Here is an 18,284-nt window from a genome sequence, read left to right on the forward strand (position 1 = left end):
TTTCTGCATCTTCAGCAGTTTTGTCCCTCAGGACCATTCTGAGGTTCCTGGATGAGACCCTCTGTGATGCCAGGATAAAAGCGAGCCCACCTGGAGAGCCACAGGGAGTGCACAGGGAGCCCAGGTGTATGTGTCCCACTGTGCCCTGCTCCTTTCTTCAGGGAGGATTGATGCTGGCTCAGAAGCAAGTGGAAGAATGTGAAGGGCTTCAGGAGGAAGGGTCATGGACCAGCGTCCAGACTGGCATACAGGGCAATATCTCAGGGAGCCCAGAACACTGGGATGAAGGACCTACCCCACACTTCTTTCCTGGAGCCCTCCGGGCTTGACCCAGAGGACCCACCACATGCTTCTTTCCTGGAACCCCCCTGGCTTGACCCAGAGCACTGTAACACAGGACCCCCCCACCTCCGCCACGCACCTTTCCTGGTACGCGTCCCAGGACTGACCTAGAAGCACTTTGGTGTGATTGGAAGATTGAAGGAAGCTGGAGAGAGCTTTTGGAAGCAGATCTTGATGAGGCCTTGAGTGCCATTTGGAATGTGTGGATGTGAAACCATAGACTAGATAGATGTTCCCCGCCTCTCAGGATCACAGTGATAGCAGTTATCTCCCTGAATTCATATGGCGTCTGCTTTATTTCTGTATCAATGGCTACAAGCGTACACTGTTTTCCTGTGGGTGATACAAAACTGATTTTAGAATCTTGATGCTTCAAAATGTGGGGACTGGTGTGGGCAGAAAAACATTTTTCAAAGGGTGGTGCCTGCTGTGGGTGGGGAAGAGGGCGGCGCACCCAGAGTGGAGGAGGGCCCAAAAGGGGAATCAAAAGGAGGGGCCCTGAGACCACAGAACCTTCTCTTGGTGGGGCCTAGGCCCACCCTCTGGCCGCAGGAAGCTCTAGGGAGAACGACAATGAGGAAGCCCTCACAGGTGCTGGGGAAGCATCGGGTTACACGGGAGGTACCAGGAGAAGACACTGCCAGAGCAAGCAGCAGTTGATGCCTTGTATGAGGTTGCATCCAAGGAAGGAGGCTGTGGGGTGTTGTCCCTGGCCAGGACAGGCACTCCCTGGTGAGGACAGCTCCACCCTTCCAAAGGGTGTGGGGGGCAGCAAAAAGGAGAAAGGAGAGGCCTGGGACTGACTCATGAGGGGAAAGAAAATCTCTGGACAATTCACACACTCTGGTTGGTTTGACAAAACATGGGAAAGAAGAAGTGAAATTTGTTAACTGTGCCAAGATCCCTGCAGTTCACTTTAGGGGACAGTCTTGATACGAAATTATCCATATTATGCAAATTTCCTCCCCAAGCAGCGGTTCCCAGTTGTGCCCGGGCGGTGGGTGGGGGTGGTAGGGGCAATGCATCTGCTTCCTGTGGGGTTGGGTCGCTATTTGTGCGTGGAAGGGGCACAGGATCCCATGGCTGGGTGCTTCCTTCTCAGAGCTGCCTGGCCTCCCCCATGACCACTATTGCCTTGATCCTGTCCTCCGCCTGGTCACAAAGGGGGAAAAAGCGAGGGGACTTTACAATGAGGTTTTCATCTTCCTCCTGAGAAAAATATGGCCAAGAACTGGTGTCTTTTACAGCATCGGGTGGAAGCTGAGGTCTGGGGATTGGTAGCCTTTACTTCTCTATTTCTTCTATGTCAGCTTTACTCTGCTCACTCCATGCCACCTTTACCTGCCCTTCCTACTAGCTCCCACTGACCACCCTCTGGAAGCTGCTCCCTTAAAGGTGGCTGCTAGCATCCTAGATACCCAACCTCATCTGATCTGCTTTATGCACTTGCTTGTGGTCTTTTCTTTTTGAATAAAGAAGATCTGAGATGTTATATTTAATTGGTATTCCTTCTAACTGGAACAATGGTTTTCATTTCTGTTGCTGACTCCTCCTGTTCCTTCTCTCCACCCTCCCCAAAATGGTCTCCTCTGTCCTTCCTCTTTCCTTAGCAACACCTTGTATCTTTCACACCTTTCTTTACAATCACCCATGTGTCAGTGATTCCTAAATCTGTGGCCTCTCTTTAAGGCTTACCGATTCCACTCATCCACTGGAAGGGCCCTTGTCTGTCCCACAGTTGCTTAAATTCAACAAAACTGAGCCCCTCTCTCCAAATCCTCTGCCCCTTTCTCATCTTATTCTTCATGGCTCATCCAGGACCAGAGACTTGAGTTCAACTTCTCATCATTCCTTCAATGTTTCATCAATTTAATTACCCATTTAGTCAACAAATATTTATTGAGCAGCTTGTGTTCCAGGTACTCCTCTGAGCTTCTAGACATCTAGGCATTTGCTTGCCTCCTGGCTTGCTTGGTGTCATGGATTGAATTGTGTACCCGCAAAATATCTGTCAACTTAGCTGGGCAATGAGTCCCAGTATTGCGTGATCGTCCACCATTTTCTGTGATTTCCCTATGTGTTGTAAATCCTATCACTATGATGAAATGAGATAGGTTAGTGGCAGTTATATGGATGACATATCGAAGATTAAGTTGAGTCTCAAGCCAATCTCTTTTGAGATATAAAAGAGAGAAGCAAGCAGAGAGACATGGGGACCTCGTACCACCAAGAAAGCAGCGCCGAGAGCAGAGCGCTTCCTTTGGACCTGAGGCTCCTGTGCTGAGATGCTCCCAGACCAAGAGAAGACTGATGACAAGGACCTTCCTCCAGAGCTGACACAGACAGAAAGCCTTCCCCAGGAGCTGGTGCCCGGAATTTACACTTCTAGCCTACTGCACTGTGAGAGAATAAACTTCTCTTTGTTAAAGCCATCTTCTTGTGGCATTTCTGTTACAGCAGCACTAGATGACTAAGACACTTAGCTTGTGTTTCCAGTTTTCTAAAATATCTCTTCATTGTCCAATTTCTACCAACTCTTGGTTCTTTTCTTGCCCCCCCCCCCCATTTCCAATTCCAACCCATGTCCCCGATTATCCTCTTGGAGGTAGGCTACCCTTGTGGGAAGGTGGTTGCACTCTCCTCCTCTATAAAGTGGGGCTGAAGGGGCCAGAGCTTGCTAAGCTCCTTCACCTCCTTCCTCTCCTGACTCCATGGTTCTGGGATTCCAGACGACTCCAGCTTGTGCCTCAAAATACCTCTGGATTATGTCTTGGGAACATACTTCCCACTCAAAGAGTAAGAGTCTAGGGAACTTGAGGTGTAATTTGGGCATGGTTTATGGAAGCAGCCCAGGCAGTTTGTTGCGGAGGCTGAGGGAAGACTGCTCTGAAGTGGGGTTTGTATCTGCAAGTTTTTTTCTCCCTCCCTGACTTCAAATGCCATGGTGTTGTCAGGTCCCTGTTGTCCAAGTGTATCAGATCCTATGAATTCCTCAAAAGTAGCACTGCTGATGTAGAGTGGAAGCGGCGAGCAGGATAGGGCCTGAAGGCAGGGCCTGTTTTGACTTCTACTTCTGCCCGGCAACTTTAGGCAAGTTGAGTCCCTGAGATTCTGCCATTTCACCTTCACAAGGGGGACCATGATCATATTTCCTAAGAAGTTGTGAAGACTTGGTGTTAATGTGTATGAATGTGCACAGTACAGACCAATGGGCTTTACAGGTGGTTTGCTATGTCCTTGCCAAAACTGTTTTATTTCTCATATAGGCTAACAGCTTGGCTAGGCTGTGATTGAGTATTGTGTGATTGTCCATCACCATTTTGTCATCTGATGTAATTTTCCTATGTGTTGTAAATCCTGTCTCTATGTTAATGAGAGGGGATTAGTGGCAGTTATGTTGACGAAGCTTAGTCTACAAGATTAGGTTGTATCTTAAGCCAATCTCTTTCAATTTATAAAAGAGAGAAGTGAGCAGAGAGACATGGAGCTTATTCCACCAAGAAACAAGAGCCAGGAGAATAGAGCATCCTTTGGACCCGGGGTTCCTGTGCTAAGAAGCTCCTCAACTGGGGAAGATTGATGATAAAAACTTTCCCCCAGAGCTGACAGCGAAAGAAAGCCTTCTCCTGGAGCTGATACCCTGAATTTGGACTTCTAGCCTACTAAACTGTGAAAGAATAAATTCCTGTTTGATGAAGTTATCCACTTGTGGTATTTCTGTTACAGCAGCACTAGATAACTAAGACAGGGGCTCACCTCTATGTTGGCTTTCATGTAAATTAAATGAGATATGGGGCTAGAATGTGCTATACAAATGCAAAGTGAAATAGGAAATATTTAATAAATACTCTGAATCCAGGCCAGGCCCTATTCTAAGAGTTTTATAGATACTAAGGGTTTAATCTCTAACTATAAAACTCTTAGAATATTGGGTTTGGGTTAAGGATTTAATCCTCACAATAGCCCTCCAGGATTTTATTGATGAGGAAACTGGGGCCCAGAGAGAACGAGCCACCTACTCAATATCACACAGCTTTAACCTGCAGAGCTGAGATTCACTCCAGGCTTGGGTGCTCTAGATTCTGTTCTTAACCATCATGCCATATGGTTGGAGACATGCTCGCGGATAGCTAGATGGTTGAGGGGCCTTGTGTCCCAGGCAGCTACTGGAACACTCAGGCTCGAAGGACGACCAAGCAGAGTTTTAGAAGACTCACTGCAGAGGCGGACATGACAGTACAAGGCCTTCCATCTTAGTAAAATGTGAGAATACTTTGAGGAAGGAAGTGGTGGGAACTCATGTAGAATGGTCTTGATTTTCTCTATCAGGGGAAATTTGCTGAGATAGTGGTGAGGCTGAGACAGGTGGGGACTGCTACTGTTTTCACTTAGAGGGACTTCAGGAAAGTCCTGTTTGAGCCCCAAGGGAAGAGAAGAGTTATCTGGTTTTGAGAACCAGATGCAGAAACTGAGCAGGCCTCCCCTTGCCCCCTTGGGGTCTCCTGCCCGCAGAGCACGGGTTCTGCCTCCTTCTCCACTGTCTTTTCAGAGGGAACCTGAGTTTATGTGCTGCCTGTGGCTAGACAGGTAAGTCTGACTGACTCAGGGTGTCAGAAGCCCATTGCGGTCACACATTGAAGCTGTGTGCTCTCACCGAGGTTTTACGAGCAACAAAGCTGGCGTTCATCTCCCACTCTCTGACTCCCTTGGCTATGTCTATGTTGTTCTCAAATTCAGAAGGGAAAGAGAAAAACATTATTAATTTTCCCTTCTCACTCAAAAAAAAAAAAAAAATGTTCGGGCTTTAGAAGAGTTAGGGCTGTAAATCCCTGATGAGGAACAGGACTGGGAGTCAGCTTAGCATGACTTGAAGGAACTGGTCTCATACCTGTTGAGTGGGCCCATTCCAGCCCTCCAGCTCCAGAATGTTCAGGGGTGGAATTCTGGAAACTATATTTTCAACAACCACTCAGGTGATTCGGAGCTGCTTTTGAGAACCAAAGTCATGGGGAATTGTTGGAAGCATTGGTGCCCAGAGGAGGCTGGAGCTGGTGAGAGGCTCATAGCAGCCAAGAGCTTGGGAATGGAGTTTTCTCAGGACTGGTTCAAGGGAGGAGAAGCCAATGGAGACAGGAGCCTAGGCTGGCAAGGGTGGAAGTGGTGTGGTTGACCTTGTCACCCCAGAAGCCAAGCAGAATACCTCTCTTCCCCTTTAGAGGTAGTTAACCAAACCAAAACCAAACCAGTTGCCATCAACTCATGGCAACCCATGTGCATTAGAGTAGAACTGTGCTCCATAGGGTTTTCAATGTTGTTGTTGCTAATGATGTTGAGGCCATTCTGACCCATAGCAGCCTTATGAACAACAGAACAAAGCACTACCCGGTCCTGCACCATCCTCTCAATTGTTGCTATGTTTGAGTCCATTATTGCAGCCACTGTGTCAACCCATCTCATTGAGGGCCTTCCTCGGTTTCGTTGACCCTCTACTTTACCAAGCATGATGTTCTTCTGCAGGGACTGGTCCCTCCTGATAACATGTTCAAAGTACGTGAGACAGTCTCACTATCCTCGCTTCCAAGGAGCATTCTAGCTGTACTTCTTCTGAGAGAGACGTGTTCGTTCTTCTGGCAGTCCAGGGTATATTCAGTATTCTTCACCAACACCATAATTCAAAGGAACCAATTCTTCTTCAGTCTTGGTTATTCATTGTCCAGCTTTAGCATGCATACAAGGCAATTGAAAATATCATGGCTTGGGTCAGGCACAGCTTAATCTTCAAAGTGACACCTTTGCTTTTCAACACTTAAAGAGGTCTTTTGCAGCAGATTTGCCCAATGCAATATGTCATTTGATTTTTTGACTGCTGCTTCCATGGGTGTTAATTGTGGAATCAAGTAAAGTGGAATCCTTGACAACTTCAATCTTTTCTCCATTTATCATGAGGTTGCTTACTGGTCCAATTGTGAGGATTCTTGTTTTCTTTATGTTGAGGCATAATCATACTGAAGGCTGTAGTCTTTGATCTTCATCAGTAAGTGCTTCAATTCTTCTTCATTTTCAGCAAGCAAGGCTGTTAATGAGTCTTCCACCAATCCTGACACCACATTCATCTTCATATAGTTCAGCTTCTTGTATTATTTGCTCAGCATACAGACTGAATAAGTATGGTGAAAGGATACAACCCTGATGTACACCTTTCCTGATTTTAAAGCATGCAGTATCCCCTTGTTCTGTTTGAATGACTGCCTCCTGATTTATGTACAAGTTCCACACGAGCACAATTAAGAGTTTTGGAACTCCCTTGCTTTGCAATATTATCCATAACTTGTTATGATCTACACAGTCGGATGCCTTTGTATAATCAATAAAACACAGGCAAACATCTTTCTGGTATTGTCTGTTTTCACCCAAGATCCATGTGACATCAGCAATGATATTCCTCATTCCACTCCTGAATCCAGCTTGGGTTTTTGGCAGTTGCCTGTTGATGTACTGCTGCAACGGTTTTGAGTTACCTTCAGCAGAATTTTACTTCCATGTAGTATCAATGATATTGTTTGATAATTTCTGCATCCCACTTAACCACCTTTCTTTGGAATGGTCACTACTGATCCTTCTTCATTTCTAACTTTTGCTGTAATTATCAATGCATTTTGATTGCATGTTTGATCAATTTCAGACTGCAGAAATTGGTAAAAATCTTCAATTTCTTCATTGTTGACATTAGTGGTTGGTGCCTACATTTGAGTAATAGTCATATTAACTCCTCTTCCTTGTAGGTGTATGGATATTATCCTATCACTGACAGTACTGAACTTCAGGATAGTTCTTGAAATGTTCTTTTTCATGATGAATGCAACACCATTCTTCTTCATTTTGTCATTGTAGGCATAGTAGACCACACAATTGTTCAATTCAAAATGGCCAATACCCAGTCCATTTCAGCTCACTAATGCCTAGAATATTGATCTTTAAGCATTCCATTTCATTTTTGACAACTTCTTATTTTTCTTGATTCATACTTCATACATTCCACATTCTGATAAATAATGGATGCTTTAACTGATTCTTCTCAGCCTGAATCATGCCATATCAGCAAATAAAGGTCCAGAAAGCTTTACTACATCAACATCATTAATGTTGACTCTACTTTGAGAAGGCAGCTCTTCCCCACCTATTTTGAGTGCCTTCTAACTTGAGGGGCTCATCTTCCGGCACTATATCAGACAATATTCCACTGCTATCCATGTTTTCCATGGACAATTTTTTTTTCAGAAGTAGATTTCCAGGTCCTTGTTTCTAGTCTGTTTTAGTCTGGAAGTGCCACTAAAACCTGTATGCCATGGGTGACCTAGCTGGTATTTGAAATACTGTTGGCAGAGCTTCCAGCATCACAGCAACATGCAAGCCACCACAGTATGAAAAACTGACAGACAAGTTGTGGCATTTTCAATGGCTGTGATCACTCACTAGGCCTTTTTTCCAAGGCATCTGTGGGTAGATTCAAATTGCCAACCTTTTGGTTAGTAGCCAAATGTTTAACTGTTTGCAACACCTAGGGACTTCTTTAGAGGTAGTGAGGGATGGTTTATTTGTGAATAGGCTGAGAAGACAGGATGGGTAGACAGGGGAACATTTTAGCTCCACCTTGTATGGGAGCTATGGCATCTGAGTTCTGCTCTGGGTCTGGTGCAGGGAAAGGCCAGATGGGTTCAGACTGGTGCCCTGGGCTTGGCAGCACCGTGATACAGAGGAACATGGAGTTCTTGCTTAGGCTGATCAAGAACTGAGTCTTTTGCCAGTGGCTCAATTCTTTTGAGTGGCTTCTTTGTGCCTAGCTTTGGGTTTGGTGTTGCAAGGCCAAAAAATAATAAAAAATAAAAAAGCATTTTGGAAACAGCCAAAGAGACTTCCTTCCTTGAGAATATGTGTGCTTTAAGTGAGAACTCAAGAAGGTTTCAGCAAGGAGTAACAAAACCTCCAACACATTTTATTCTGATAGAAAATATGACTAATTGGAAAAGGGACCATGGGTCTTTGGTTTTTGAGTCCCCAGTTCTAATCTTTAGCTTCCAATCCCAAATTATACACTAACATTTAAAATATAGCTCAAGTTTTAAATTTATGCCAATCATCAGGAATAAAAGTGAGATGAAGAAGAGCAGCCATATCCAGCAGTGAGTGATAAAACATAAGTTGGCAACAACTGAAGGCTGCCTGAAGGAGAAGCACGAGGTGACTGAGTGCTCCAGGTTGCTCGGGGTTTGCTTCAGCTGTTCTTGGAACAGCAGCAAAGAGTAGAATTCCATCTCTGTGTTACTTCCACGCAGCTTCTTCTGAGGCTCCTTGTCTGCTACCAGCCTCTTCTTGCCTTGGTGTGTTCCTCCTGAAATCCAGTCCTGTCCTCCAGCCTAGACACAGTGAAACCTTGACTCCTCCCATCCCAGTTGTGAATGTGAACCATGGTGGTCCTCGCGGTCAACCCATGAAGGCAGTACCCTTTCTTTTTAGCTTCCTCAGAGATGGGCTAGTCCATTTGGGTGCATTGAGCAGATAGACTGTTAACTTTCATCAAGAGTTTACAGGAGACCAGAAGAAAGTAAAATGAATACTGAAGGTTCACAGCATCAAAAGCATCAAAAGGCTACATTTAATCATTCCTATGACTACTGAGGAGTCCCTGTTTGGTGTGATTAATGGTTAACGTGCTCAACTACTGACCTAATGGTTGGTGTTTTGAGTTTACCCAGAGGTACCTTGGAAGAAAGGCCCGAAGGTCTACTTCAGACAGATCGGCCATTAAAAACCCTGTGGAGCACAGCTCTGCTCTGACACATTGAATCTACAACTGGTGGAACTGGTTTATGGTATTATGGTTAAAGTAAAAAGTAGTGAAAACCAAGTGCATCCTGCCCAAGGCTCTTAAAACAGTTTTGAATTCTTGCCCTTACCAGTCACTACCTCTCTGGTCTCTATGTTGAGCTCTTTGATATGTATATGCTCAGCCTGGAGACGTGGCAGCCTGGGAGTGATCTGTGCACGCAACTTCTTTTCTCATGATTCCTCCCATAAGTATTTATTAAGCTTCATAAGAAACTGAGTTGCTAAGTCATATCATATAGTTTTACAAATACGTGTAGAAACAAGTTTCTCATTCTCATGGTCAAGCTCTCACCCTTTTGAATTACTTTCTTTTAGTCTGACCCCAGATTATTTTAAAGTGAGTGTAGGTATTCCTTACTCTTTGCCTGTGATCACTGAGAAATATACAAGGTATAGCTATGGAATGGTGGCATCGATTTTTAAACGGTTGTGAGATTTATCATCTATCTATCTAATCTATCATCTATCATCTATCTAATCTATCATCTTTCTATCATCTATCTATCTATCTATCTATCATCATCATCTATCTATCTACCTATCTGACATGCTCTTCCAGTGAGGTAACCTAAAGAAGCTGAAAACATCTTCGAAAGATGCTGCCTTGGCAAAAGATTGTTTTGAAAATCCTGTTTGGGAACTGATACCAAGGCTAGATATGAAAGACAATAAAATCTGTTTATTCACAGTTTCACACAGTTTGGACCAAATGTCGTACCATGCAAATCTTCCTTCATTTACTAGATCTGAATCCAGATGATGCCTGGCTATTTATCCAAAAGAGATAAGGGTTTTCCCCACAGGGGGACTGCAGTAGTACAGTTCTGAAGCAGAGTTGAACTGAGGCTCACGGCACTGGGAGGAGCACAGGTAAGAGAGCAACTCCCTGGGGTGAGAGTGTGAAGGTTGGTGTGTGACCTGGCAAGCCCACTCTGTCCTCTGTGCCCACAGCCGCGGGCCCATGACCCTTGTGGTATGGCTACATTGCACTGTGAAGAGCTTTAAATGCATCTCTTGTTGCATTCTATCTCCACCCACCCTCAAGTCCACACTTTGAGGTCAAAGACCATGTCTTGGTATTCCCAAGCCCAACGTTGCTATAGATAGCAGGTGGTCAGTCTGCTGAACTGAACGGCAGTGTGGGAGTCAGTTCATATCTCCCCTGTCCCAGGACTCATCTCTGCTCTTCCTCGCCTGTTGGGGTCTGACTGGGGGGTCGTCTATGGCAGATTCCTGCTCTGTAGGGCCTTTTTCCTACTAGCATGCGCTGCAGAGGAGAGGGCAGGCAGTGTATTCAGTGCATTTATTCGTTATATCACTACAGAAGAAGCATTTCAAAATGTGTACAAAAGGATACTCTAGTCCTCCAGTTGCACATCCTGTGTTCACAGCTAAACAGAAATAATTTAACATAATCATCGAGGCAGATTGGAAATACATTGTCTGCATTTTCTCATTTACAGTCCTGTACATGTACTTGTCCCCCCAAAAAGGCAATCAAAGACCTAAAGCTGTATTGGCTATAAACAAATTCAACTTTAACAATCACCACACACAACATTATAAAAAAAATTGTATTAGAAAGTATTGGAACAATATTGCATATTAATATCTGGTTACATGTGTTCACAGTGAACGCTATTGCACCAATAGCATATGTGCTTCTTTTTCTGATGCCTGTACATCTTAAATAAATCTCATCTTGGTTCACTTTAAAGTAAAAAAAAAAAAAAAAAACACATTTAAATGAATGATAGATTTCTGGACTTTAAATAGAGTTGACCATTATTGCTGGAACTTAAGAAGCGAAGACTAGAGAAATATATTTGCTTCATGATTTCTACATATGTCCATTTCATCTCTCTTTTGTCTTGGTAAGAAGACAATACTGTGAGAATCATAATGTAGTCAAAGCAGAACAAAATGAAACAGGAAAAAAGCACATGAACAAAAAGAAAAAATCCGTATCTCCCTAACCGGTAGCTCTCTTTTTCCCAATGAAGAGTCTGAGATGTCATTATGGGGTTGATTTTAAACTTGAAATTGCACATGGTGGTATCTGAAGTTACTGGTGCTGGGACACTTCCTTCAGTGGTAATGTAAGACTCTTCAACTAGGACACTCACACGCTCTAAGTTACACATTACACAGGGGCTCAGGGTCGGCAGCGGGTGAAGTTTACCACGTTATCAGAAGGTGGGGCAAGAGGGGAGGGGAAGGAATAAACAGTCATTTCTAATTGCAATCAACAGGTCAGCCTGTCCCTCTGAAACCTCCTTTCTCTGATATTTATTTTAACAAAATGAGTGCGCACAAAATCTACGCACACCTCAATACACGGGGGTACCCCAGACACACACTCAGACCATCACACAACAGAACAAACCACAGAACAAAAAGGCGTGAAATCATGCAAAATCCTACTTTTACCAGCTAGAAGTAAAATGTTTTAACAACTTTTGATACATAATATGGCCACTTTTCAAACATAATTTAATTACTGGTTGACATTATATGAAACCCTTACATTAAATACAATAGTTTCAAAGAAAAATGGTGTTACAATATAAAACCACAACAAAAGGTGTGTAAATAGACATTTATACGGGCTTTAAAAGACCGTGAGAAAGAAGGGGGCAAGAATTTTAGAAAAGAATTCCTCTAGCCGCTATTTACAGTTCTGGTTTATGCTTTGTTTGAATGACACAGGACAAAATAACTGGCTTCAACCAAATGACTCTGTGGGACGGATGTAAAAGAACAGGGTATATGAAATTTGCCAACTAATCAGAAATCAAAGGGGGTTCTCACTTTGAATACATTAATTTGGATAAGGCATATCTTTCTCTTGTAATTGCATATTGAACTAAAGCTGTTGACAGCTTTAGCTTCCATCTCTCCTCCTCCATTCAGTGCACTGGTGTGCCACAGTATCAATGATTACAATTGTGTTTATTTTCGGTTTCAAAATGTCACAAGTAATTCATGACCAAAGAATTGTATCTCTGTGAATACTATCCCTTCTGCAAAACTGAAGTGTACCCAAGGAGGCATACTTCCGAAGACAGGAGGGAAATAATCCATTGATAAAATTTATAATGGATTCCAAAGAAACACAAGTCAGCCTTGATGGCTAGGAAGATCGTTTGTGTATTCTTACTTTTTGGTGAAGATTTCCCAGGTCTTTAATTGGGTTAGAATTCATGTAGATCAGTGGTTCTCAGGCAGCTGCAATTTTGCCCCCTAAGGGATATTTGGAAATTTCTGGAGACGTGTTTGGTGTCACAACTGGGGGTGCTACAGTGACCAAGTGACCAAGGATCCTCCTACACATCCTATAATGCACAGGACGGCTCCCCACAACAAAGAATTATCCAGCCCAAAATGTTAATAATGCTGAGACCAAAAAATCCTGATTTCGATTAAATGCTGCTCTTCAAGCCCTCCAATGCCTGTGTACAATTTTTTCTGTCCGTTCCTTCATGTTCGCCTTGGGACACGTTTAGTGAAGACAAGTACTGTACGCATTTGAAATTCTATGCTCTTCGCCTAGGTGGTTGAGATTAATCACCTTAATAATAAAGATATGATTAACCATGAGGGAAACCCTTCTTGGTTGGGATGAAGAGCCCAAAACACCTTTTTTAGGCCTCAGAGGTGCATTCAACTGCCTCAGTATGTAAGGAAGGGTTCTCCCCACCAGCATCATCTGCCCCCTCCCTGTTATGTAAAATCCTTTGGGCATCACTCTGTGGGGGTAGGCCATAGGACCGCCCCGGACACTCTGAATTTCTGCAATGGCAAAGGCTGCAGGGCCATGCATCTTATTTACATGTGGGCACATGTGTGCTACTTTGTCTTTACATCAGAGCGTGTTTGGGATGTTTTCAAGTTTCGTTTCAAATGGGTAAGTGCTATGAGTTAGCCATGGAGATGCTAGGCTTCAGCTGTCATATTTTTTTGATCTGAAAATTAATGGTCATTTTAAGTCATTCTTACATGAGTTTTAAAACAAGAATAACAGAGTGAGGGTACAGAAATAAATTTACGGATTTTTAAGAAACCCAGGCCTGTGGCTACAAACAGAATATGCACCTGATTAAAATGCGGTTAGGAGGGTGAGGTCTGGCCTTCTGCAGGAACCTGTGCTTAAGGTCTTCGGTAGGACCGGCCAGAGAAGGAATATATAACCAAAGAAATGAGTGTGGAATTTGGAATGAAGCTTTGTTTTCTGAGGGATTTGACTCTCTTGATGCTGAAGATGTAGTGACAGAGTTCTTTGGGCATTAAAGACATGGGGAGGAGACGCAGAGGACCAGGGTCTGCAGGCATGTGCACAGGAATACTGAGCTCATCCCACCTGGCAACAAAGCTCAGAAGGTTTGGCAGTCATCTGAGAAATACCCGAGAAACTTGAAAAAAAAATTTTTTTTTTAAAGGACTCCAAGCCCTCCCTTTTTGTCCGAGGCATTCTGTGAGACACAACTTTTCCCAATTTATTTTCTTATGCAGAAAGTGACTTAAAATAATGTTTTCTTTTAAAAAGAGCAGCTTTCAGCCCCAGACTCATGGGGTCTGATGCTGTGGCCTCAGCCCCCTTTCCAGACCAGCTCTCTCAGGCGGGCACCTCCCAGGTGGTCTCACTTCCTGCCTGCTCACCTCCAGGGCCTGCTCCCTAACACCACCTCTTCTGTGCTGCCCTCACTGCTGATGGGGACTTGGAATGCTCATAGTGTGTGTGAATCCTCTGCCTAGCACGGGAACCAGCTCATTCCTTCCCAGGCTTTGGCCATTTTTCTATGACTAATTGTTTTTTTTTTAATTGTTTGGAGGAGGGGAATTACAAAACAAGAGGTGAAGGGATTTCAGCTAGCTATCTATGGAAATGTCTAGTAAGAAAACAGTTCTGGGTGCTTCAAATGTAACCCTGCATCTAACAATAAAATTCTCACTGTTTTCAAAAGCAAACCAAACAATTTAAGGAAAAAAAAAAAAAAACCCAAAACAACAACAACAACAAAAACTCAAAACACCTTAAAAACCAAAACACATCATCCAGTTCACGCTGCTGGCCAGAAGGGGAGAAGGTAGCAGTTCTTTTATGCATTTTCTGTTCATGGGTGATTGTGCTTTTCTTGGAGGGTGGCCCCTGCCACTCTGGAAGCAGAGTGCTACAATCCACCTGCTTCCGGCAGAGTAGCTTAACTCATGTGGAAACGATGCTCACCGCGGGTGATGTGGGAGGAGAACTCGTACCTGTCCTGGCTGTGGTAGCCGCACATGTTGCACTCAAAAGGATCACGGAAGCCGTGGCAGCCCATGTGGATGGTGTACATGACGTGGTCCAGGAAGAGCACCCTGCAGTGTTCGCACTTATACACCTTCATCTGCTCGCCGCTGGGGCTGATCACGCGGAAGGCGTCCTGGGAGTTCTCGGAGGCCGCTCGCAGCACATCGTAGGCCCGGTGCTCCTCCTTGATGGACAGGCCGTTCCTGGCGTGGGGGTTGATGTGGTTGGTCAGGTAGATGAGGCCACCGCGCTGCTCCTCGTTATTGCTCTCGGTGTCTGTGGAGTCTTGGCAGCTGTTGCTTGGGGAAGCATCTCTCTCGGAAGAGACCGACTTGGCTTTGGAGAGCAGTAGCAAGTTCTCCACGGCGCTGTCCTGAGCTGTGTGGTTGGAACGCGGGGGACCGTCCCCATGGGGCTTGTGGAGCTGGTACATGGGGCTGATGACCGGGACCACCTCAGAGCCCCCCGGGGGCGTCTGCACAAGGGGGCGCAGGGACTCAGCCCCCAGGTAGCTGATGGCGTTGTTGATGGCCTGGTCCATCACGTGCGATGACATCATCTCGTTCTCCTTCTCGTAGCTGGTGCTGCTGTCGTAGGGTAGATCTGACAGGCACTTCTCTCCTGCGGGAAGAAGCAGCGATCAGTGCGGTTTGGCCACTTGTGGCGCCAGCTGAAATCTACACCGTGGGCAATGCAGCCCAACTTATGGTGTGTTTTAATACAAGGGCAGGTATGCAACAAGAATACCACTAAATCAGGTGACAAAGGCAGGTATGCAACCAGAATACCACTAAATCAGGTGCACATCTCTGTCTTCATAACACGTAGCACAGGGACCTACATGCGCTAGGCATTGAAAAAAAAATTTGGTTGGATAAACGAATTAATGAACGGATGAACCAAAGATTGTGCATGTTAATTTAAACAGCACTCATTTAAACTGGCCAAGTGGGTACCTGTATCTTTTTATGAAGGACAATATAATCAAACATTACCATATTTAATTTAAAATTTATTTATTATGCATTATCTCTACAGGGTTAAACATAATTTAAAATAATTGATTATGATGTATTTACTTAATTAAAATAGTCATTGAATCATTAGTCATAATAATATAGGATATGCTTATTTAAAATGACTAGGTTATATAATCAAAAATACATAGTTTTAATAATCTATAGTAAAATTGAATCAAAATATATAATTGTATATTATTTATAATAGTTACGTATTTCTTATAAACGGCACAAAGCTAAATGGGCGCTGACCTGTGATGAGAGTATAAAGGATATTCAGACTTAAAAATCATCCTTGACATCCTCCCACCTCTCAGCATCCACGTGCCTTTCAATTTAGTTAGCAGCCCTGGGGCAGAGAGCATGTGGAAGACCAAACCAAGCCCGCTGCGGTCCAGTCGATTCTGACTCATAGCGACCCTACAGGACAGAGTAGAACTGCCCCATAGAGTTTCCAAGGAGCGCCTGGTGGATCTGAACTGCTGACCTTTTGGTTAGCAGCTGTAGCACTTAACCACTATGCCACCAGGGTTTCCATGTGGTAGACAGAAGGAAGCAAACAAAGGAAGCCAGAGAACAGAACGATAGGCTATTCACTTATTCTTTATAAAAAGGTACCAAGTATTCACAACGTACTGGAGACTATGCTTATTGTGGAGGATTCATAAGTGAGTGAGCCTCTGCCTCAGCTAACTTATGACCTAACACCATGGGTTTTTAGAAGTAGAAAAGCTTGCTTGTCCAGTAACTGTGAAATCTGAGACCAGATCTGGCTTCTTGTTGTTGGTTTTTGAGTAAAATTTTCAAGGATCTTGTCATTGGCTTTTGAGTAAAATTTTCAAGAAAAGGAAAACAAACATTTCCTTGCAGATACACTTCTCAAATGTCTTTTATGAGTTCACTTGAACTCATGGCTTACAGAGTACCTTCAATCATTACAGTAACTGTTCACACTCTTACTGTCAGGACTATTGGTTTGTTTTCCACTGGTGGTAAGTCTAGCCAATTCTGCTAAATATAAAAGAGTTATATGCCCATCAAAAAGGGTACTTTCCTACCTAACCATCCTGTTTCTCCCCCAAAGTCATGGTTTATAGCTTCCCAAGCAACCACTGAAATCTGTTGTTTTCAAAACTTGGTATCAACAACAAAAGGAGGTAGGAAAAGACAATATATATTCCAGATTACTGTGGCATACTGAAACTACTCCACAGAATTTCTTTTCTCTGATCCCAATAAAATGAAAAAGAAAAAAAAAAAAAAACCCATAAAATTCACCATCAGCGATCAGCTACAGAAAGGAGCATATCCTAATGAATAAAAAAAAAAAAAAAAGAATACATATAAAAAAACAAGGATCAAGGAAAGAAACAGAAAATATGGCTGCTATCTCACTTCCAAAACCCTTAAGTAGGGGTAACAAAATCTTTAGCATTTTACCTGATATCCTCATATCTGTAGAGAAACAACCCAGATTGGTATCTTAATCTTTGTCCTTTTGTGACAGAAGGGCAATTGACACCTCTGCTGGCCAAAGTCAGATACCAGGGGACACTGAGCACCATGGACTGACCCCCTCTGAAGAGCAAAGGCCCTGATGTTGTAATCTGAGTTGGGAGATGGTCCAAACACGAAAGTCTCTCGCATGGGAATAGGAAGCACTTCCCAACTAGGTAAAGTGACAACTGGATTAAGGCAATTAACTAACTCAGAATGAGGGAGAGGGAGCAGAGAGAGGGGTCTTGTAACAAAGACTGCACTTTGCCTCACCTGAACTTCCCCACCCCATCCTTGGATTCTTTCAGGATTCAGGAAAGTTGATTAACTCCTACAGGAAAACAAGTGTCTCAGATACAGCAGGAAGCATGTGATGAAGTCACTTAAGCTGTATCAGACCAAGGAGAATACTCAGGAGGGAAAGAAATCGCATGGTTACTGTGAAAATATTTTCCAACAACAGAATGGAAGAAAGGAATCAAAACACAGACCAATAGGGCCACGCTAGGGAAACACTTAATTCAAGGAAGAGGAGAAATGCCTTAATGAATCATGACATAAAGCCAATAAATATCCAAAGATGACTTACTAAGACAACAGAATCTGGTGGAAAAGGAGATTTAAGATAGCAAAAAGCAAACTGAGATTCAAAACAGTGTTGTTATAGAATTAATAAATGGATTAGATACAACAAGTAATCAAACAGGAACCACTGAATTGGATGACTGACAAAGAGGAAAATCACAATAATGAATATGAAAAGGACAAATAAAAAAATTAAAGAATGCTAACAGACATGGAAGGTAAATTATCCAACATAAGGACAACTGGTACCCCTGAATAGAGATCACAATAGATGGAATAAAAATACATTTATGTAAAAGAGGAATTCCTAGAAATAAAGGGGAAAAAAGTGAAACTTCAGATAGAAATGGCGGGAAATTTTTATTCAGAATGCAAAACCTCCAGATACATCCTAGTTAGGGTATTTAACTTTAAGGATAAAGGGAGAATTCTTCAAGCATTCCGGGAGAAAATGCAAATCAACTTCAAGAAAAAAAATATCAGACTGGCCTTAGAAATGTCCACAGCAATGTCACCAGGTAACAATGAAAGATTTAAACAGTGCTGGGTGGCAGGGGGAGTGGGGAGGTCCAGAGTGACCCGACACCATACACCTGCCAAGGTGTTCTGCTAGTATAAAGGTGACAGGAAGACAGTCTCAAACAACTCTGAAAATACAGCCCCTC

The 18,284-nt window shown here is 43.5% G+C and overlaps 1 protein-coding gene across 17 annotated transcripts in view; it reads right to left on the reverse strand.

The window, feature by feature from the left end:
- Nucleotides 1-10,947: 10,947 nt before the first annotated feature.
- Nucleotides 10,948-18,284, reverse strand: part of IKZF1 (IKAROS family zinc finger 1) — a 111,680-nt gene continuing 104,343 nt past the window's right edge. For all 17 annotated transcript variants that reach the window (XM_049893206.1, XM_049893195.1, XM_049893205.1 and 14 more), the window contains one exon: nt 10,948-15,139. In XM_049893206.1, coding sequence (XP_049749163.1) covers nt 14,430-15,139 — 710 coding nt within the window. In that variant the 3' untranslated portion in view covers nt 10,948-14,429. The remainder of the gene's footprint in view (nt 15,140-18,284) is intronic.

Source organism: Elephas maximus, chromosome 8 (assembly GCF_024166365.1).
Source record: "Elephas maximus indicus isolate mEleMax1 chromosome 8, mEleMax1 primary haplotype, whole genome shotgun sequence".
Classification (NCBI taxonomy): domain Eukaryota; kingdom Metazoa; phylum Chordata; class Mammalia; order Proboscidea; family Elephantidae; genus Elephas; species Elephas maximus.